At 41.8% G+C, this 22,306-nt stretch overlaps 1 protein-coding gene across 2 annotated transcripts in view; it reads left to right on the top strand.

The window, feature by feature from the left end:
* COG2 (component of oligomeric golgi complex 2) overlaps window positions 1-17,169 on the top strand; it is a 58,454-nt gene extending 41,285 nt beyond the window's left edge. For both annotated transcript variants that reach the window (XM_053298254.1, XM_053298264.1), the window contains exons 12-18: window positions 3,976-4,127; window positions 4,335-4,535; window positions 7,849-7,921; window positions 8,930-9,072; window positions 12,619-12,758; window positions 13,577-13,757; window positions 16,728-17,169. In XM_053298254.1, coding sequence (XP_053154229.1) covers window positions 3,976-4,127; window positions 4,335-4,535; window positions 7,849-7,921; window positions 8,930-9,072; window positions 12,619-12,758; window positions 13,577-13,757; window positions 16,728-16,829 — 992 coding nt within the window. In that variant the 3' untranslated portion in view covers window positions 16,830-17,169. The remainder of the gene's footprint in view (window positions 1-3,975; window positions 4,128-4,334; window positions 4,536-7,848; window positions 7,922-8,929; window positions 9,073-12,618; window positions 12,759-13,576; window positions 13,758-16,727) is intronic.
* The last annotated feature ends 5,137 nt before the right edge of the window (window positions 17,170-22,306 follow it).

The raw sequence follows: 22,306 nt of genomic DNA, 5'->3' as shown, positions 1-22,306 counted from the left end.
AGAAAGAGGGTGTTCTGCTTTTAGCTTATGACATCAACTGTAGGAGGAACCTTATGCTGGCCAGAAATTGGGTAGTGGTGATGAATTAATGTGTAGCAGGATTCATTAGAAAGTAAAATATATTGGCTTGGAGTAAAGAAAAAGGCATGGTACTAGAAAGGAGAGAAACATATGCCCTATTCAGAAATTACATTGAACATGCATGCAAGTGTCTGTACTCATGTACATGTTTTGGTAATGTCATGTACATCTATGGTAATAATGGCTGCCGCCAAGCCTGGTTGTCCGCACGACTGGGGAGTGGGGTAAGAGGGTGCATGCACCCTCTTACCTCAGTTTTAGCCCAGATACAATACCCAGGTTGTCCTGTCAAGGAGCGCTAGATCGGGACCAATCCCGGCACTTCTCACAACCGGTTCTACTTGGGCTAGGGCAGCCCTACCTGGGTAGAGCTGTTCATGAGAACGACCTTAATGTCTGAATAACTGTACATTCCTTCAGATCTGAAGTATATGCATATAGTATACAAGATTGTACGTGCATTAAACATAACTAGCTTAATACGCGCAGAGCATCTGGGTACTAGTACTTGATTGCTCCCCTTACCCCGCACCAAGGCCCCCTCACCTCAGAGATCTCTCTACCCTCACCTGAGCCACGCTCCTGCTGCTCCTGCTTGTTGCTTCCACCCACTCTCCCCTCTTGGTTGCTCCTCCATCCGGTTGCCTCACCCCCCCCCTCTTGGTCGTGGCTGTGGCGTTGCCAGCGCCGATTGGCCAAGCCTCAGCCCCCTAACCCCAGAGACCTCCTCACCGAAGCCTCACTCCTGCTCTTCCCCGCAGGAGCAGCAGTGGTTGACCACTTCCTTGCTGCTTTCGCCGCCATGGCCACTTGTTCCCCTCAAGCTGCTGACAGGCCTGGGCCCATCCCTCACCCTTTCTTTTCTCTCTCTTCCCCTCCCTTTTTCTGCTCCGCTCGCTCTTCCCCTCTGTCTTTCTTCTCCTCCCTTCTTTCTCTTTCTCTTTTTCGTTTTAAAATTTTTATTGACTTTTACAATAACTTTACAATCCAACTACATTCATTTATTTGATTAAGTAAATATTGACTTCCCGCTTACCAGTCTGTGTAGTTCATGTTAACTATACATATAAACCATTGCTATAATAATTCAAAACATATATACTCCACATTGCTACTCGATTTTACCCAACCCAACCTGCTGTTACTATATTTCAAACCCTGCTGAAAGGTCCATATTAGAAAAATAATTCTTTAAGTAAAGTAAAAATGGTTCCCAATCTTCTTTGAAACGTTCCAAATTTTCATCCCTTATAAGTGCTGTAAGTTTTGCCATCTCCGCATATTCCAAAATTTTTATCAACCTATCTTCTTTTGAGGGCATTTATTGTCTTTCCATTTCTGCACATATACTATTCTAGCCGCCGTGGTTGCATACATAAAAAATGTTAAATTTCTTCTGGAGAACTCTCCTTGAGTTATTCCCAGCAGGAAGGATTCTGGCCTCTTAGGACATGTCATTTAAAAATTTTTCTTCAGCTCATTATATATCATATCCCAAAAGGCCTTTGCCTTCCCGCATGACCACCACATTGTCAAAAAAGTTCCTACACATTGTCCACATTTCCAACATTTGTTTGAAACATTTTTCTACATTAATGCTAATTTTTTGGTGTCATATACCACCTATACATCATCTTATAATAATTTCCTTTTAAAGTATAACATGCAGTAAACTTTAATTTTTTACATAATTTTTCCCAAGCAGCCATATCTATATTATGACCCACGTCTTGAGCCCATTTTATCATAGTCATTTTAACCACTTCATCTCTTGTCTCCTCCAAAAGCAACAACTTATCCATCTTAGAGACTAATTTTTCATCATTTTCACACAACTTCTCGAATCTCGACATTTGATCCTCGAATCCAACTTTAAGATCCTTCTTATAAATTTCATTTAGCTGATGGTACTGAAACCAGTTACTAACCAAATTTTGTACTTCGTTTAGGTTTTTTAATTTACAGCCCTTCTCTTGAAAACATAACAGATCCCTATTCAGATTGCATATTTGTTTCCTTACGTGCCAAAGCTTCAATCGGGGATACCCATAATGGAGTTTTACATTCCAGCCATTTTTTATATTTTACCCACACTCCCATTGGACTCCTTTTTACATAGTGATTAAGAAAGTCTTCATGTACTTTGCTTATATCATACCACAGATATGAAAGCCAGCCAAACCTTCTATCAAATCCTTCCAGATCAAATATTCTGGGATTTCTTAATGTTATCCATCCCCCCCCGTCTCTTTCTCTCTGTCTCTTTCTCTCTGTCTCTCTGTCTGTCTCTGTGTGTCTCTCTCTCTGTCTGTCTCTGTGTGTCTCTCTCTCTCTGTCTGTCTCTGTGTGTGTCTCTGTCTCCCCCTTCCTCTCTCTCTCTCTGTCTCTCTCTCCCCCTTCCCCCCTCTCTCTCTGTCTCTCTCTCTCTCCCCCCCTTCCCCCCCTCTCTTGGTGAGGTGACACATAGGGACACCTCAACGGTGTAGATTGTGACAATGTCATCCAACCTGATTCAAGATGGCAGACACGTAAACTTTTGAGGCGCAAGTGCACTAACTTGTGGACCGTCTGATTTGAATCAAATTTTCTACAGCTGTATGGATTCATAGAGATGTCCCAATGGTGTAGTTTGTGATGGTGTCATCTACCCTGATCCAAAATGGACGTGTGAACATCTGAAGTGCAAGTGCACTAACTTGAGGACTGTCTAACCAATTTAATCAAATTTGATACAGTTGTAGTGAGTAACATACAGGGACATCTCAACAGTGTAGTGAACATTTGAGGTGCAAGAGATCTAACTTGTGGACCTCAGTTTGAACCAAATTTGAACAAAGTCCAGTTGTAGAGACAGTGAAAGGAAAGTAGGCTGATTAATTCTTACTGCAACAACTTGTTAATATACAGATGTGTGAACAGGGCTCTCAAGTGTGTAGACATAAACTTAGAAGTTCAGATATGGTGTTTCAGTTAATTGAGTATGACTGAGGAGAAAATTGAGTGGCAAGACTTCCCACCTACATACCACCAGACTTACTGAGACTGTGTATAGCACTGATGATGTCAGGTGCTGAAATAATTAAGGAAATGTGCTTCATTCACCAGCTTGGCATTCTTTACTACTACTGTGGATATTTATATACCACTCTTCAACCAAAGTTTTCAAAGCGGTTTACAAAGAAAAACAAACAATTCATAAATAAGATGGCCCCCTGTCCACAAAGGGCTCACAATCTAAAAAGAAACATAAGGTTGACACCAGAAACAGCCACTGAAGGGATGCTGTGCTGGGGTTGGATAGGGCCAGTTGCTCTCCCCCTGCTAAATATAAGAGAATCACCACTTTAATCATTATAAAACCATGGCTACTTGTATAATGCCTAAGAAAACTGCTACATCCTTCCTTTCCCTGTCCACAACAGTCAGGGCTCTGCCAGAAGGCAGAGACTATGCCTGGTTCTTATCCACAGGTTATTAACTTGGACAGAAGACTGCTTCCTTTTCTGAGAATTATGACTTTTCTACTCAAGCAGCTGAGATATTTGTCACAGTCCAGATTCTTAATTTTCACCTTGGGTTGCATGTCTTCCTACTGGGTACACTAGTGGTGCTGAGTGCAATCCTTCAAACATTGCTGCTGAAATATGCATTCATTTTGGTGAGGCTTGCATAAAGCTTCTGCACAAGCCTCCTTAATTATTTGGACGCTGTATGGCAGCTCTGGATAGTGGATTGGAAATGAGGAGAACAAATGAATCAGTGTCCATATATTTGTAATGCATCTTATCTAACATGAAGATAAATGTGACATAGTTTAACATATAGATATGTGTATTTTTAAAGTACAATCCTGGATCATGGTTAGTAATTAGCTAACCCTTTTCTTCTTTCTAGATGGAAGTCCATATTGCCTCTTAGCTACACATGTGACATGGGCAAGTCTGCAGAAGTGCTGGTCAGATCAGCTGTTTCTACCATTGCTAACAGACCGCCTGTGGAAGCTTTCACTGCAGATTGTAGCACGCTACTCTTTTTTTATTAATGAGGTGGGGAAAATGGAAAGCTTATCTCATTTTTTAATGGCTCTGCTCCCAAGCATTGTACTTGGGTCTTTAAGAAATTGCCAAAATTTGTTGTGACAAGCCTAATAAGGCTGAACTGTATCAAATCAGGCCATTTTCTTGATAGACTGAGACACGTCTTGGTGCACATGTCTGTAATAAACCTCTCTGTTATTTTTTTTTATGCAATAGCTTTTACTTAGGCCCATCTCCAGTGAAAGTACAAAGGACAATAAAAAGCCCTTGGCAAGCAGTAGCAAGGAATCCCCTCTGAACCCAAGTGCTGTTGAGGACAAAGGAAATGATTCTTCTCCAGAGGGACAGTCATTACCTTCTATATCCACTACTCAGCTAGTGCTTATTGCTGCAGATCTGGATAAGCTTCAGCTCTGGGTTAGTACGCTCTGTTGATTGTGTGTTGAGTACTGAATCGGGTGTAAGGACCCTTTACCCTAATATCCTGCTTCTGACATTGACTCTTTTGACACGAAACAGCATTAAGGTCTATTTCAGTAACAACAGCAGTTTTCAGTCTTAAGGTTCTTAAGAATTAAGGGTGGATGCTCTGATAATCCCACGTAATGAGTGCTGATAGTGTCGCTATGAATTCTGCACTAATATTGGTTGCAAATGCTGAACGTAGCATAAATCTTCTGCTGTAGGAGAATATAGGTTGGTCTCACCTCCGCAATCCACCCCTGCAGGGGTGGTGGACCTGTTAGGATGGTCCATCCGAAAAGGCTGCTGGACCCAGTGGGATTTCAAAAGGCCTTGAAGGATTTTGACATTGGTGTGGCCGGTGATTCTGTCGATGCCCTGGTGGGAACCTGGAACAGGGAACTCGTCAGGGCAGTAGAAATGATTGCTCCTAAGCGTCCCTTCCGACCTGCTTCAAAAATGGCCCCTTGGTATACTGACTCTGAGGAGTTGCGGGGGCTGAAGCGGCTGGGTAGGTGACTAGATCACAAGTGGAGGAGAACTCCATTCGAATCTGACAGGATACAGCATGTGACCCACTTGAAGACTTATGTGATGGCAGTGTGTGCGGCAAAAAGAGTTTTTTGTCTGTGTGCATTGCAGCTGCAGGTTCGCGCTCAGCAGAGCTATCCCGGGTTGTGAGGAGTTTGATTTCTGCTCCTTCTACCTCAAATCAGTCCCCGGGGTCATTCTGCTGTGATGCCTTTAATGGGTTTTTTGCAAACAAGATCTCCTGGACTCCACTATTTTTGCAGGGTCTATGGAGGAGGTGTCCAGCAATCCCTCTTGCAGTATTAGATTGGATCAGTTTCAATCTGTGGCTCCTGAGAATGTGGACAAGCTGGTTGAGGCGGTGCGGCCTACCACCTCTGGATCCTTGCCCGACTTGGCTGCTTCTCTCTAGCAGGGAGATTGTTGGAGATGGCTTAGTTAATATCATAAATGCATCGCTGAGGGAGGATAGAGTCCCCCCCCCCCCGTTTAAAGGAGGCATTGGTTAGACCACTCCTAAATAAGCCTTCTCTGGATCCCTTAGCGATGGACAGTTACAGGCCAATCTCCCTTAGTTGGGCAAGGTGATTGAGAGGGTGGTGGCCGACCAGCTCCAGGCAGTCTTGGAGGAAACTGATAATCTAGAACCATTTCAAATTGGCTTTAGATCTGGCTATGGGGTTGAGACAGCCTTTGTCGGCCTGACGGATTACCTTTACCGGGGAATCGACAAAGGGAGTGTGACTCTGCTGGTTCTTCTGGATCTCTCAGCGGCTTTCGATACCATCGACCATGGTATCCTTCTGGATCGCCTGGGGGAGTTGGGGATAGGGGGCACTGCTTTGCAGTGGTACCACTCCTATCTCTCGGGTAGATTCCAGATGGTGGAGCTTGGAAACAGTTGCTCCTCAAAACAGGAGCTGTTATTTGGAGTCCCCCAGGGCTCCATTCTGTCACCACTGCTTTTTAATATCTATATGAAACCGCTGGGTGAGGTCATCAGGAGATTTGGTGCTGGGTGTTATCAGTGTGCTGATGACACCCAAATCTACTTCTCCTTTTCATCTTCTTGAAATGACACTCATTTTCTAAATGCCTGCCTACAGGCAGTAATGGGCTAGATGAAGGATAACAAATTGAAGCTGAATCCAAGCAAGATGGAAGTGTTCATTGTGGGAGCTCAGAATATGAGGGGTGAGTTAGATCTTCCTGTGCTGAATGGGGTTACACTCCCCCAGAAGGAGCATGTGTGCAGCTTGGGAGTACTCCTGGACCCAGGCCTCAGCCTGGTATCTCAGGTGGAGCCCATGGCCAGGAGTGCTTTCTATCAGCTTTGGCTGATTCGACAGCTGCGCCCATTCCTTGAAGAGGGTGACTTCAAAACAGTGGTGCATCAGCTGGTAACCTCCCGGCTTGACTACTACAAAGTGCTCTACTTGGGGCTGCCTTTGTACATAGTCCAGAAACTTCAGTTAGTTCAGAATGTGGCAGCCAGATTGGTCTCTGGGGCAACCTGGAGAGACCATATGATTCCTGTTTTGAAACAGTTACACTGGCTGCTGATATGTTTCCAGGCAAAATACAATGTGCTACCGGTAGTTATTACCTTTAAAGCCCTGAACGGCTTAGGTCCGAGTTATCTAAGAGAGCACCTTCTTCTACATGATCCCCACCGGTTCGTCTGGTGGCGACTCAGAGGTGGGCCTTCTCTGTAGCTGCTCCTGGGCCATGGAATGCACTCCTGGCAGAAACTTGTAATTTGAGATCATTACTGCCCTTCAGGAGAGCCCTTAAAACCTGTTTGGCCTGGCCTTCCAGGGTTTTAAATGACTGACAAACTGTTTTAAATTGCTGCCCTGATTTCCAGGGTTTTTAGCTGTTTAATTGGTTTTATTGTGTTTTAATAGTTTGATTTTAATTGTTAACTTGTTTTAATTGTTTTTATTGTGCTGTAAACCACCCTGAGCCATTTTGGAAGGGCAATATACAAATCAAATAAATAAATAAATGTAGGGAAGTTTGTTCTGTTTCTATTACAGATTATGTTATATTCTTTAATATGATGTGTGATGGCTGCAGGTGGCCCTCGCCTCAGTTAAACTTTACTGAGTGAAGAGTCAGTAATGCAGCTTGTTATGAAAAAGGTGTCATTTCAGCACCACCATAGGCCTCTGCAACCTGGCCATACGTTTGTTCTTTCTGTTCATGACTGTGGCTGCATTTTTCACAACTCCTTAGAGAAAGCTGCTCTGTGTTCTTGGTGTGTCTTTGGCTTGAGACATGAGCTACGAGTGTGTTTGGCAGGGTAAATTTTCACTGTTAAATCTTGCTGGTGTCAAAAAGATTAAACAGTTAACATTCCACAGAGCAAACAGGTACGCTTGATGTGCTGTATAAGGCATTAGGGGTTTTTTGTTTGTTTGTTTTTTAGTATGACTTTTAGATTTGTTTTTCAAGTTTAATTAAATGTTTCAAGGAGCAGATTTACTATTTTGAATTAAAACTGTTTCTTTAATTCTAGACATTCAGCCTGGAGAACTGTGATTATATAGGACTATGAAAACCAGTTCCTTTATTCTTATGTCTAGCATTTGCTTGGTTGATTCTCGGTTTTGGGGGAAGGTTTTTGGCAGTATACACTGCCATTGAACTCAAGAAATGTTTGAAAGACTTATAGATCTTGAGAAAATGTATTCAGTTATACCCATAATGGTTTGCAAATTTGTTTTTCATTCAGCTTCCTGAACTTTTGGAAATTATCAAACCAAAACTTGAAACAATTGGCTTCAAGAACATAGCCTGCATCTCAGGTACATTATATGGCAATTCAGTTATCTGCATATATTCTTGTAGTGTGTGTGTTGGAAAGTATATTGCGCTCTCTCTCTCTCTCTCTCTCTCTCTCTCTCTCTCTCTCTCTCTCTCTCTCACACACACACACACACACACACACACACACACACACACACACACACACACACACATATTCTACTGGGCTTTTTTCTTCCAAAAAAAATTATAGAGAGAGGAACTTAAAGAAATTCACCAGACTCTGAGTGAATTTCTTCCTTCCTTTGAACCTTCCTGTGAAAGAACTTTGTGATTCTTTCTTCCCATCATTTCTAAATGGCACTACATTTCCTGCTTGTGACTCCCTAGCCTTTCGGGATCAGAGTGTCTGTGGATCAGAGTGTCAGTCAGTGGGTTTTCATGAACTTTTCCATCTTCTTTTGTGTGCAGGAATTTCACCTCACCCCTTACCCCACCTTTCATTTCAGAGCTAACCAATGTTATGTTTGCAGCAGCATATTCATTCATCATTGTTGGCTCCAAATTGCAGTTCACAGATAAGCATCTGACCATAGTTAAGCATCTCTCCCCAATTCCATTTTCAAACCTTTTTTTTTTTCATTTTTAGACTTAACAATGGAGCAATGTTATGCTTGCACTGACATTTTTGCTAACTAAAACTGTCAGTGGAAGCATAACGTTGCTCCATTGTTAAGCCTAAAAATGAAAGTTTAAGATTGCAAATGGAATTGGGGAGAGCAGTACACGAACCCACAGGGCACTGCTGATGCCTAACTATGGTTGGAAGATCAGTCAGCATTAATGTCTGCATCAGGCTTTTGTGCTCATGTGCGGAATGTAGTATAAATGCATCCTAAACTCTGAATGTAGCATTGCACAATGAACAGTATATCTCTTTCATTTGGTTCATTATAATTTTTTTGGAAGAAAGAAGGAAAACTTGCTCATATCTGGGATTGATTTGGGAAACCTAGATTTTACCATGATAATGCTTTTTTTCTTAACAGGAGCACTGGAAGATTCGAAGGATTCTTTATTGGGTTGCTGGCCAACCTTAAATAGTAAGATTATTCAGGATTTAAGTGATTCTTGCTTCAGTTGCTTGAAAAGTGCTGTTGAAGTCCCAAGGCTTTATAGAAGAACCAATAAGGTCAGTGTGCTTCACATGTGGACAATTGATGTGTGAATTGATTTTGAATGTGTGGGCTGTATTGGCCACTTTTTGGCAGCTGATAGTTCACAAGATCTGATAAAGCACAGTAGTTTCACCTACTTTCTGTAAACAAAACAATTTCCCTGCCCTTCTCTCTGCCCTCTCCCCCCCTCTCTCCCCCGCCCTCTCTCTCTCTCTCACACACACACACACCTCTCTACACCTTCCTCAGTTGTACAGTATGTTCCATTTTTCCAACCTACCCTAGTTTACACATGAACTGAACTCATTTATTTACGGTCAATGACCAAATAAACACTACAGCAATGAGCATACAGTACAATACAATAACATAAGTAAAAGGTTTACACACTCTAGGCAGCCCTCCTCTACACAGTCCCATACAAAATATTCCACTTGATCCTCATCTTTTATTTGATCAGCCTATATTGGCAAGAATTAAGTCTCACAAAGCACTTCTCATTCTGCCTGGCGGATGCTTCACGGTCACAGATGGTGATCCATCCCAAAAATACAGTGTGTTTCCTCCCCCATTCCTTGAGCACCGAGGTGAAAAATTCATTCCCTTCTGTCCCCAGAGCTTCCCCTTGTTGCTCCAGCTCTTCCAACTGCTTTACTGCCTGGCAGTCATCAGTGAAGTACGACAGGGAAGCTATTCAATTGCTTTGTTGTGTCTGTGTCAATACTGTGTCTGTGTTTCAGTTCAATGAAGATGTTCAGTGCCCATAGCTGTCATACCTCTTCATTTCAGAAGTGTTAAATATTCTGTAGCTAAGGATTAACAAAGGGGGCTGTTGGCTATTAAAGTAGCTAAGAGTCATTCTGTTTTGGGGATTCAAGTTCAGACATACTGTTAAATTAGAGAAAACAAACCCTGCAGCTGAAAGAAACATGCCCTTACAGCCTCCAGCCTTACTGGTTAAACATTGTTTTCAGTTGAACTGAGTTGACTGTGGGATGTTATACCTCTTACTGGAGACATTGCATAGAAACTATGTAAAACAGAAACATCTCATCTTCAGCTTTGTACTGACAATGATGTTCTGCTGTATTTGCAGCAAAGCCAAGCATATGTAACTTCTTCTAATGCCATTTACAGTTCTCACTGCTTCCTCCATTCCCCCTTAATATTCTGAGCTTCATAGAAAATAATTGGTGTATGATTTAGATGCAAACTGACAGCAGCAGACCTGTGTGTTAAAACTCCTGTCTACCCATCACATATTCATTAATCAATTAATGAATATTAATTAATATTAATCAAATAATAATAATATAATATTCTCCCTCCACTACAGAGTCATGTAGTGGAGGGAGGGAGTTTGCTCTCATGTAAGAGCAAAAGGGGGTCAAGTGGGTGGGTGTGTGCGTGCCAAGACCTCCCTGCACTGGCAGCTTACCACCCTACCAGTCTTATCGTCCTAGTAATGTATCTCCTCAACTGAGCTCTGAACCTGGAAATGTGTTTGACTTGAAAGAAAAGCACCAGCAAAGCGAGCTGGGGTGGCACAGTGATGTAAACAGATGGTACAGTGTGCGATCAAAACACACACACACCCATTTTGTCTGACAATCAGACAAAAATCAGACTTCATGGTGGATTTGATTTAAATCAAATTGATTTAATTCACTAGTCAGTAAGACTAGATTTAAATCATGGTTTTTTACATAAAGACTAATTCTTGCTGGTATAATCTTTATATTTACAACCAGATGAAGGTTTCATTTTTGGTCCTCTTCTAGATAGAAAAATGGCCCAAAATAATCTTACAGAAACCTCTGGAAGAGCATAGCATTGTGAATGGATTGATGGAATTCATTTACCAAAAAATTTAAACATTACATATATATAACCTAATGCTACATAATTAAAAACTAATCCTTATTTCATGATGAATGCCTTTGGACTATAATGTATCTTACATAGAAAACTATCTTTAGATAGATTTTTTCCTCAAAAAGCATTTTATTTAAATTCTGATTTAAATCAAAACAATCCAATTTAAATTTAAAAAATCGATTTTTTTAATCATTGATTTTTATCCACCCTGCTTCATATGTAAAAGTGGTATAACTAGGTCTAAACACTCATGATGGGGAAGGTTCCTGATCTTTAGAGCAAAAAGGGATGTGTGGGTTAAGGACAAATGAATTCACCTTACACTTAACCCCATCCTCTTTCCCCAATAGTTTTCTTCTACTACTCCTACTACTACTTATATACCACTTTTCAACAAAAGTTTCTGAAGTGTTTTAAATAGAAAATAAATAAATACTTCCATCTAAGCTTGCTTCTAATATCAGAGCTTGGCTTGGGAAGACAAGCTCCAGGGACAACAGACTATAAAGACGTGTGCTGTGTTTGTAGGGAGGGTTTAACACCCCTCATCTGTGCACTACTTTTGATCTAAAAATGTGGGAGGGTAATGTGATTGGGGCAGGCTCTGGTTTAAACAAGCTTCAGAGACTGAATCCTTTCTCCAAAATTTCTTCCCAAGGAATGAAAGAAAGCCAGTATATCTCCTAAAATGCATTTTTTCCACATAGCAGTGGTCTATTTAAGCCACCTTGCATTTTCTATCCTGCTTCCTATCATGTTTCTTTAATGTAGATTAACCACACCTTAACATACTTTTTCAGGGTAAACCATGGTGAATGGGATAGGTCTGCACCCCCTGAATCCTTCCAGTCCATGAGAGCCAGCGTGGTGTAGTGGCTAGAGTGTTGGACTAGGACTGGGGAGACCAGAGTTCAAATCCCCATTCAGCCATGAAACCAGCTGGGTGACTCTGGGCCAGTCACTTCTCTCTCAGCCTGACCTACTTCACAGGGTTGTTGTGAAAGAGAAACTCAAGTATGTAGTACACTGCTCTGGGCTCCTTGGAGGAAGAGCGGGATATAAAATGTAAAAATAAAATAAATAAATAAATAAAATATTTCTGGTATGATGCCAATCCAACAAAAATAGTTTGTTTTTTTAAAGGGGTCAGTTGTGTGGACTGAAAAAGAAACCTAAATTGAGATTTGGGTGGTATGCAAATGATACTGATTTTGTTGGAGGAAGGAGGAGCAATATAGGTATTACAATTTATTTAAGAATTGGTGGGGCATGGTGCACCCCATTTCTCTAGAACATAGGAAGCTACCTTATATCGAGTCGGACCCTTGGTCTATCTAGCTCAGGATTGTCTACACAGACTGGCAGCGGCTCCTCCAAGGTTACAGGCAGGAGTGTCTCTCAGCCCTATCTTGGAGATGCCAGGGAGAGAACTTGGAACCTCAGATGCTCTTACCTAAGAAGCTTAGGTATCCTTGAATCTTTACTGCAAGTTTTCCATATGATGTTTTTCGCCTAATGCTGAATAATTCCCAAGCATGTGTATGAGCAAATAGACCATAACAGTTCTGGATTGTCATGTACTGCTTATGTGTGAACATGCTGAGATTTGCTTACTTTGGACACTGAAACAGCAACCTCTTTACCCTCTCGCTTTCTTCTCGCCTCTCATATCATTTAACCAGGAAATGCCAACCAAGGCATTGCCCTATGTCGACAGTGCCTTTAAACCTTTCCACAAACTGAAGAATGAATACAAAGATACATTGAAGCCCGCTGTAATTGAGCACTGGTTTGAAGGAGCCCTCAGTGAATGCACACAGAAGTAAGTGAAATTTTAATACAATTTTGTAGGGCTATTAGAATATTAGAAGCTCATTGACATTGTACCTAAAGCAGAGAGAGTTCACATATTCGGATCAAGAACAGCTATGTATTTTGTGGTTGACTCTTGATCCCATGCTCCTTGCAGAGTCGAGGCAGTGCCATTTGTGACAATGAACATGTTAACTCGTAGTTGTTCTACACATTTTAGATTTCCCAGTGCTTTGTCTGAATTTACTGGTTATCATTACATAGAATGTCATACGTTATTGTAATGTTAAAGCAAAGCAAAGGTACTTTACAAGGAAGACAAGTTCAGATTTCTCTGCATATAATAGTGGCAGATCCCACAGAAGGCTGGAGTCAGGAAACCAGGTGACATTAGGTAAAACAGCTGCACCCCATTTTAGAATAGCAGTGAAGCAATTGTCGGCAGGTGATGGTGTCTTGTCTTATTAGTTCACTGCTTACAAATATTAGATGATTGACTACATAGTCTAATATTTCTTACTTTGTATGTATTGTATATGTCACCATTAATTTTCCTTAAGCACAAGTGCCTCAACTTGCTGGTTTTGATTAGCTTCAGCATTTATTGAAAACAAGGAATATTGATGCATTACATGTTCATCATGTACAGAAATAAAAGTATACTTCCTTTGATAAAAATTTAAAAGCAAATTGCATCTCTGTTTCTGAAAAACTAGACAGAAGCCAAAAACCATTTGACAGTAACCACATTTGTCATTTTCTTGCTGAGCTGAATTGTCTATGCCTCATGATATAACAACTGAGTCCTCCATTCATTAATCTGTTTAGGTATTTTGCAACTATATCAGATATTCTGCATTCTGTGAAGAAAATGGAAGAGAGTTTGAAAAGACTGAAGCAAGCCAGAAAAACTGTGACTGCAAATAGTTCATCTCCAAGTGGAGGCATGAGCGACGATAACAAAATCCACCTACAGTTGGCCCTGGATGTGGAGTACTTTGGAATCCAGGTAACTTAGAACAAATATATTTTAGTTAAAGATAATTGGACACCTTTTCTGAGCCTAAAATAAGTGCTTATTTCTTTTTAAAAGGCCTCCAGTATTTCCTTGCAGTTCTTTCTTATCCAGAATCCCCTTGTGTACAATCTCTCTGCTCTCCCAGGTGTACAGCTCTGCTGTAAACACCTGATGGTGTAGCTCTTCTGTTACCTTTTATTGCTTTTGGTGGCAGCTTCTAGGCTTTAAAAGAAAAAGAAAGAAAGAAACCCAGAATCAGTAATATCTGCATAAGATACATATGTGTGTTTTCCCCCCCAAAAAACCAAAGCAAAACTCCTACCTTTTTAATTAGTTTTCCAGGATCACATTTGATGCCACGATTAAAAATTAAAGCTAAAGAGTACAAGGCTTCTCTTTCTAGATTCCCATTAGGGAAGTGCACAAAACTGGCTGGCCCAGTTTGGTTTGAGTCTGAACTGGCCTCAAACTGGAACTGGTCAGTTCGGTTTTGCAACCTCAGGAACCCACCCACCCCGGTTCGTTACGGCTTGGGGGGTGTTCGAGAATATTTTTTTTAAAATAATAATTTATTTTTTTCGATTTAACCCCTCCGGGGTGCTTCTCTAAGGCCACCGGGGTGGGGGGCCTCCACAGAGGTTTCCCCTCCCCCCGCTGGCCTTCCTTATATCAAAAAGCACCTGGTTCAGGCAATCTTCAGCAATTTCCAGACCTTTCATTCATCATGTGGGCCCTGCGTGACCGGATCATGACCCAGGCCATGCAGGTGCCCCTTGTGCATGCGTAGCAACCTCCCAAATGGCCACTGAATGGTGGAAAGGGTCAAAAATAATCCGAACCAGGCACTTTTTGGCATAAGGAAGGCCAGTGGGGTGTGGAGGAACCTCCAAGGACCACCCCCCCATGGCCTTGGAGAAGCCCCACCCCCCCAAGGGGATAAGTCTACAATATTTTTTTTAAAAAATAATTATTTGTGAACAGCCGGGGGGCTTGGTCAGATGTCAAGCCAAACTAGGGTGGTGGTTCAGCTCAACATCGACATCTGCACATCCAAATTCCCATTACATAAGAGGGATTCCCCCTCCCCAGACTCTGTAATTAAACAGACAAGAAGGCCCAGTATTTTTATTCAGTAACTTGTAGATCTTGTTCCAAAATGGCAGCCCTAGGCTAGCAGAATCATTTTTTCCTATTTTAGCTGAACAAAATGACGAATTTCTCACTTGTAACTAATTCCCTAGAAGCTTCTTTACTATAGCAGTTGCTATATTTTAGAAGTGGTAGGCTTGATTGTGTCAAACACCAAATTAATAAGGACATGTGAACCCTTGAACTTTATACAGTCTTCCTTAATTTCTATAATGCTAGACATCTTTATGCATTTGCTTTCTTATATAGTAGGTTAAACTATAGCATTTCTGGGCTGGAACAAGACCTTTGCTTCAATGAGTAGTCCATAATATTTTCGAGATCAGTTGATATCTAGTGCTGTGGTCATGAGACTTCTTTAAATGTTCAGCAAAGTAATAACTACTCTTTATCACCCTCATTTTTATGTGTACAGGAGAACCTTGTTATTCGCAGGGATTCCATTCCTCGCCTACTACTGCGGCATAACTACTACTCGCCTACTACTGAGGCATAACTGCTATAGGGAAAGTGGGGTTAGGTTCCAGGGTGGAGGGGGAAAGGTGAAGGAAATGGCCCATAACGGGAAAAAATAAAATACAAAAAATACTGTGGCATGCTCTGCAGGTCCCCCATGTGCCCAGGAATGCCTCCAAAGGACAGCATGCCTCCCAAACCAGTGAAAATTATAGGGATATCAGATTTATTTTTCAAGAAACGAGCCACAAAATAGCTCCTTTTAGACAAAATGACAGGCGAAAGTGACCTCCACGGCCACTTCCTGCCTTCTAGGAACCACGGATACGTGGGTTTTAACCCTATCGTATTCGAGGATACTGGAAACGAATGTCTTAGACACCTGCGGATACATGGAACCACAAATCACGAGGTTCTCCTGTATATATACATCAAGGATAATCCTTATGGCAACTGAAAAGAAGCAGATTTGAGATGATTCCATTCTTAAAATATTTGTTTTCATTGGTTTTCCCTAACTCAGTCTCTCAGCACAACACAGATGCACTTTTAAATGAAACCTTTTTAATGTTACAGTTGTATGTAAAACATTTGCCTTCTGCTATCCAGATGCCTCCACCATTGTCACAGGGATGGAGTCACAAACACAGTTGCCACAGTGCTGCCCTGTATAACCCAAGGCTGAATTCTGGTGTGTGTGTCCCTCCTTCTTTATTCTGGCTATTGACTCTTTGTGTTTAGAAGGAAGCATGCGAGTGACATATGCAGCCTCTATTATTGTTGCTTTGTGTTAAACAAGGAACTGCTGCAGATGTGATTCTGCTCCCACTGCTGGTCCTGGACAGGCAACTCGGATGGCCCCACTGAAGACCAGGGGTGGGTAACTGGTTGCAGAAGCAGCATGGAGATGTGTAGGGGCCGGTGGGGAGGAAGGAAGAACCAAACTGGGTGCTGCCATCTAAATAGTTATTTTCAAAGTCATTCAAGTCACACAGAATCGATGAAGTATTGAAAATAACTATTGAAAATAACTATTTTCAAAATAACTATTTTCAAAATAACTATTTTCAACTGATGGTTGTTCAACTGATGATGGCCACCAATACATTACTTCATGATTGGACAAATAAATCCCCAGGACCTAGAAATAACTGGATTCTTGTTCAAGTCTGATGATCAACTACAGTTTATTCCCACTGCTTAAAAATAACTCCTGAAATGCATACTACATGAAAGAATGCAAGCCAGAACTCTGTATGCTTGTCATGTAGATCGTCTGCTTGCACAGTGATCTAAGTAAAAGGTTTCTGCTTTTGCCTATCAAAATAGTAAAGCAGTTTATTATTTTGTTTTTAGATGCAGAAGATGGGGTTGCAGCTGAGCAACATCAAAAGCTTTTCAGCTCTTTCAGAGCTTGTTCAAGCTGCCAAGGATCAAATATCAACAGAACAAACATAATATAATTTCCAACTGTGAAAGCAGGCCTGGCTTCTAAAAAGAAGAGGATTTATTTTCACTTTTCTGTCACCAAATACTATGTAGCAGTGAAGTGCTTCCTAATGCAGCTTCAGCAACAAGTTAAATGTGTCTAACCACAAGGTACACAAAGGCTTGTTTCACCAAAAAGGAGAACCTTACAGGAGAGCATTTACTTTAGTTTTCCATTGTATGGAAGACAGTTTATATATTTCTAAACATTCTACCACAGAGCAATGGAAGTCTTTTTATTTTTATTGTAAATCTTATCATGCAGAAAAACTGATTTAATATGATTAAATAAAACAAGAATACTATTGTCTTCCTTAGTAAATTTTTATCACTGGGGAGAGTGAGATGTGTTAAAGACGTGTCCATGTGGCTTTTAGTTGTTACTAATGTCAACAGACGAAGCCAGAATAATCATGACCTGACATCTGTCAAGGCATACCTTTTTACTGGGCAACACCAAGTTGCACAGAAGTAAGAGAATTGAAACAAAGGAGTAATATTCTTGAATCTGAAAACAAGAAAAAGCATGGGGGAGTATCTCTGCAAGTTACTTTTTCTTGAGTATTTATGCAGGATTTATCTGGAAAGGTCTGACTCTGAATGCTTCGAACAATCAGTCTGTCTCTCAGGTAAAGTTCAAGGCTGCTATGCGTTTTTATTTTTCATGAAACAAGTCTTTCACCTCCAAGACCTCTGCCTCACTGAAAGTATGAAAGCAGTAGGCAGGGGCCCCTGGAAGATTCCAGTACTGCTGTTCTCTTACATTGTCATTACTTGTTCACCACTGAGGGGATTTTATTTCAACCTTCAGCTAGTTTGGCGCTGTCCCACTACCTTTTTTGAAGCTTGAGTTGAAGGGCAAGACTGCTGCTGGGAGGGTGGCATAGCCCCTCTCCCAGAAGGCGCTCTTGCAAGATGTTTAGCCCTGCCTGGGAATTATTCGCACATGGCTTTATGCCGTTGGGTATCCAAAGAGTGAATCTGCTTTGGAGCAGATTTGAGGCACTTTAATTTGGGGGATTTGCTGGGCCATCCACATAGCCGACGGCTTCTCCCCACATTCCCTGTGATCTTTCTCCTGTGTGCGTTCCCACTGCTTGCTCCAGGTTTTTTCTCCCACCAATCACATCCCAGGAGGAGGTGTGAGATGCCTCCCTTCATTATTACTTTTTTTTTTTAGTTTGACAGCCAGCCGGATTTCTGCAAAAGTGACAAGTCAAAACAACAGAACACAACTCCAACCTGCCGAATCTGACCCAAATCTTTGCTGGTTTTTATTATGAACTTGCCTTTGTGAAATCATTGCTTTCTCTCTGTGATAAAGAAAAATCAGCTCAGACACAAAGGGCTCAGGTTACAGCTAACCTGCAGGCTCCATTGTTAAGCTTCCACAACATCTGCATATGTAAAGGTGTATTCCTATGGTGACCAGGCTTCAATAAGACAAAGACAAACTTGAAAGCATAGGAAGACCCACATTTGGCATGTGCTTGCATTTAACTCAGGAATCTCTCCCCTTCTGGATTCCCTCCACAGAACTGCATCAATCTGCCACAACTCCTCCCGTACCCCACTGCCCCCAGCACTTGCAATTGCAAATCACTCAAAGAACACACCAGACCGAACTGTCAAACTATCCTTTGCTGACACCTGCAGTTCCAGAAATCCACCCAGCAAACATTGAATGAAAGAAAGAAAGTGCATGTTTGGAAAGAAGCAGAATTATCGGCAATGGCTCCTCCACACATCACAGAGAAACTTTGAGGCATAACAGAAGCCTCGAGGTTTTTGGTGGGTTGTTTTTTTTAAGCTGCTGAAAATAGAGGACTTTTAAAAAGGTGGACATAATTCAGGCTAAGCCAGAATGCACAGCCATGATTCGTGGGGAAACGGAGTCCTGTCTGCACTGGTCCCTGATAGCCCGCAGCTACTTCGGGGTAAATGCAGCTAATACCGTATTTTATGGACTATAAGACTCACTTTTTTCCTTGAAAAATATCCGCCAAAATTCAGGTGCGTCTTATATGTTTTAACAGTTTAATATGTTAAAACTCTGAAAAACTAGATTAAAATTAAGGTGCGTCTTATAGACCGTAGCGTCTTATAGTCCGTAAAATACGGTATGTGGTCTGGCACACTCCATTCCAGAGGAGATTCAAAGTAAAAGCCATGTGTGTAAAGCTCCCTGCTAACCACCGGGAGCTGCTATCTTAATGGTTTGTAATGCCCTCACAGGAGTTTGTTAATCACCTCCAAAATGTAGGTTGAGTCTAAGAGGTAGTTTGCTGTATTTCTGATGCATGGTTGTGTGAATGTGCAAACACGCTGTAGTGAATCACAGCACAACCCATTCTCCCCTGCACTTCTTGATGGTTTCATCATTTTTGCAGCCACCCCAAAATAGTTGCCTGAATCCACATTGTTTGTTTGTTTGTTTTATTTAATTTCTATACCACTCAGGGCGGTTTACACAGAGAAATAATAAATAAATAAGTTGGATCCCTGTCCCCAAAGGGCTCACAATCTAAAAAGAAACATAAGGTAGGCACCAGCAACAGTCACTGGAGGTACTGTGCTGGGAGTGGATAGGGCCAGTTACTCTGCCCCTGCTAAATAAAAGAATCACCACATTAATTGAGTCATGCTGGCATGTATATTAGTATAAAGATTTCAGATGCTACATGAAAGTAACATCAGAAGCACCTCTGTTTGTTTGTTTGTTTGTTTCCTTGAGAAGGCACTAACCACACTAACTACATATTTGGTAGTAAAATGGGAGAAATGTCTTGGTTGTTACTTGAGTTCTAGAAATGCAAGTAAGCAGAGGGGCTTCCTACATTAGAATTTGCTCATGCTTCCAAAGGTAGTGGCAGAATGAATGAAGAGACATTAGCTTGTAGTGTGCTCTGTGCCTTTATTATTCTTGATGTTAACACTATATGCAGCCACCAGGTTTATCAGCTTAATGTAATGTAAACCGTTACAATGAAACTCTTGACTTTGACAATCCAGACTTGCTGCTCTGGGAAAATCAAGCACATGAGGTGCCCTTGCCTAACTTTGCTGAATTCTAACTGGAGATTTCACAGTGCAGAATTCAGAGCATTTTAAGAAGGCCTGTGTTGCAAAAGCAAGGAAAGGAGGCCGGCAAATGGCAGGATCTGGACAGCCATTGTGGGAAAGGTCTCTAATATCCAAAGTACAAGGGATGATGCACCTGCTGCCTTCTCTACACTCGCCCTTAACTCTGAGGGCAAGAAAAGTGTTGCTGACAAAAACAGATCTCCAGGAATCCAAAGCATAAGCGTGTGCAGTTGTTTCAGAGTCTTCAATCAAAGTGTACGTGTGCACACAGACATATTATGGGGGTCATTACAGTTATCATATGAGTCAGCGCTGACTCCTGGTGCCAACAGAACCCTGTGATTGTCTTTGGTAGAATATAGGAGGGGTTTACCATTGCCATCTCCCGCGCAGTATGAGATGATGCCTTTCAGCATCTTCCTATATCGCTGCTGCCTGATATAGGCATTTCCCATAGTCTGGGAAACACACCAGCGGGGATTCAAACCGGCAACCTCTGGCTTGCTCGTCAAGTCATTTCCCCTCTGCGCCATTAGGTGGCTAGAGATATGTAAATCCCCACGTTTGTTTACTAATTCCATTTTCCCAGCACTAACTCTCCTGAGAACCTCTGAACTCTAAACCAAACATGCCTGAATTAGGATATTGTGTAAAACCAATCTGAGGAGTCCTGGTTCAAATTCTTGCCTGCCCTATTGTAAGACCGTCACAATATGTCCTTGCTTAGTGTTGTTGCATAGCATTTTGAATAGGGTGAGATAGAAACTAAACAAACAGATACTTTAAAGAATTAGCCTTGTTAGAATTGTTAGAATTCCAAGTATATTCACCAGGCAAATCAGCAAATCCCGAAGCCTGCAGGGATCTGCTTACTGCTGAAACTGGAAAGATGCAAGAAAATAAGCTGTTCTTTTAATTTAAATGTGTCTGTGAGTTAGTGAGTTTGCTTTAGGAACAATCACAAAGGAGGAAGCAAATTGATGCAGACTTGAAATAAATGTACCCTGCTGTTAACGAAATATATTTCATATGGAGTTATTCATGGCATATTAGAGTAACATCAGGTCTTTGTAGTTTCCTTCAATTGTTTTGCACGAAAACAAAAAATATCTGGGCTTTAAATACTTCTGGCAGGATTGGAGGCACTGGGCAGTACATTTGCAGACTGCAATATATATAATATATTGAATAATACTGAAATGCCTTCCTTGGGAGGGAGCAAGATGGGCTTCCAAAGGCATGCCAAATCTATACCTATTTTGCTGGCATTTTATTAGATTTCCCACAAGCCTGAAGTCTCCCCACCCCTGGCCTCCAAGGCTGCTAAATTTCTTTCCTGGCAGAAGGCAAAAAATTAAACTTGCCTCCTAAAATGGAAAGGCAGTTAGCTCAGGGGTGGCCCACCTGAGGTTTTCCAGTTGCTCCTGGACTACAGCTTCTATCATCCCCAGCTGAAATACATTGCAGGTGGGAATTATGGGAGTTGGAGTCCAACACCACAAGGAGTCACTCGGGTTGGCCAGCTCAGCAATAATTTGTTATAGCAAGAAACCCGTCTGCTCGGTGATTTCTGCCATGTCCCTAGTAGCATGATTTGTGGGCTGCTTTCTGAGGATGTCTCTGCGTTTAGTTCTATGCCCTGGTATCTGACCAGAAGATTGCTATTAGGGACAAGTTAACAGATACTTAGGAATTCCACAAGCTCCAAGAAGCACATCTCAGTTGTGGGGGCAGGCCACTTCTTATCAAAGATTGTAAGCCATGATTTCTGCACACAGGAGCACAGGGAGTGTTAACCATTTCAGAGAGCCATTACTTGGGACAGAACAGAAGTAACAGTGTCCAATTTTTCTCTGCTCATAGGAACATAGGAAGCTGCCATATACTGAGTCAGACCCTTGGTCTATCTAGCTCAGTATTGTCTTCACAGACTGGCAGCGACTCCTTCAAGGTTGCAGGTAGGAATCTCTCTCAGCCCTATCTTGGAGATGCCAGCGAGGGAACTTGAAACCTAGATGCTCTTTCCCAGAGCGGCTCCATCCCCCGAGGGGAATATCTTACAGTGCTCACATGTGGTCTCCCATTCAAATGCAACCAGGGCAGACCCTGCTTAGCTAAAGGGAAAAGTCAGGCTTGCTACCACAAGACCAGCTCTCCTCTTCATTACATTAAAGATTGTTACAATATTGAACTTATTTTTTTCATCCCATGTACAGGGTATATTCAATAACTACTTTGTCATCTTCTCTATATATAATTCTCCTGGGTGTGCCTTGGAATGTGTGTCCCAACGCCTAGCTGATTGGCTGGGTGGTGGACGTGCCTGTTTGGCTGAGGCGCACTCAGGACGCAGCGGCCAGAGG

The sequence above is a fragment of the Hemicordylus capensis genome, chromosome 1 (genome assembly GCF_027244095.1).
Source record: "Hemicordylus capensis ecotype Gifberg chromosome 1, rHemCap1.1.pri, whole genome shotgun sequence".
In the NCBI taxonomy this organism is placed as follows: domain Eukaryota; kingdom Metazoa; phylum Chordata; class Lepidosauria; order Squamata; family Cordylidae; genus Hemicordylus; species Hemicordylus capensis.
This window is presented reverse-complemented; position numbering and strand designations above follow the sequence as displayed.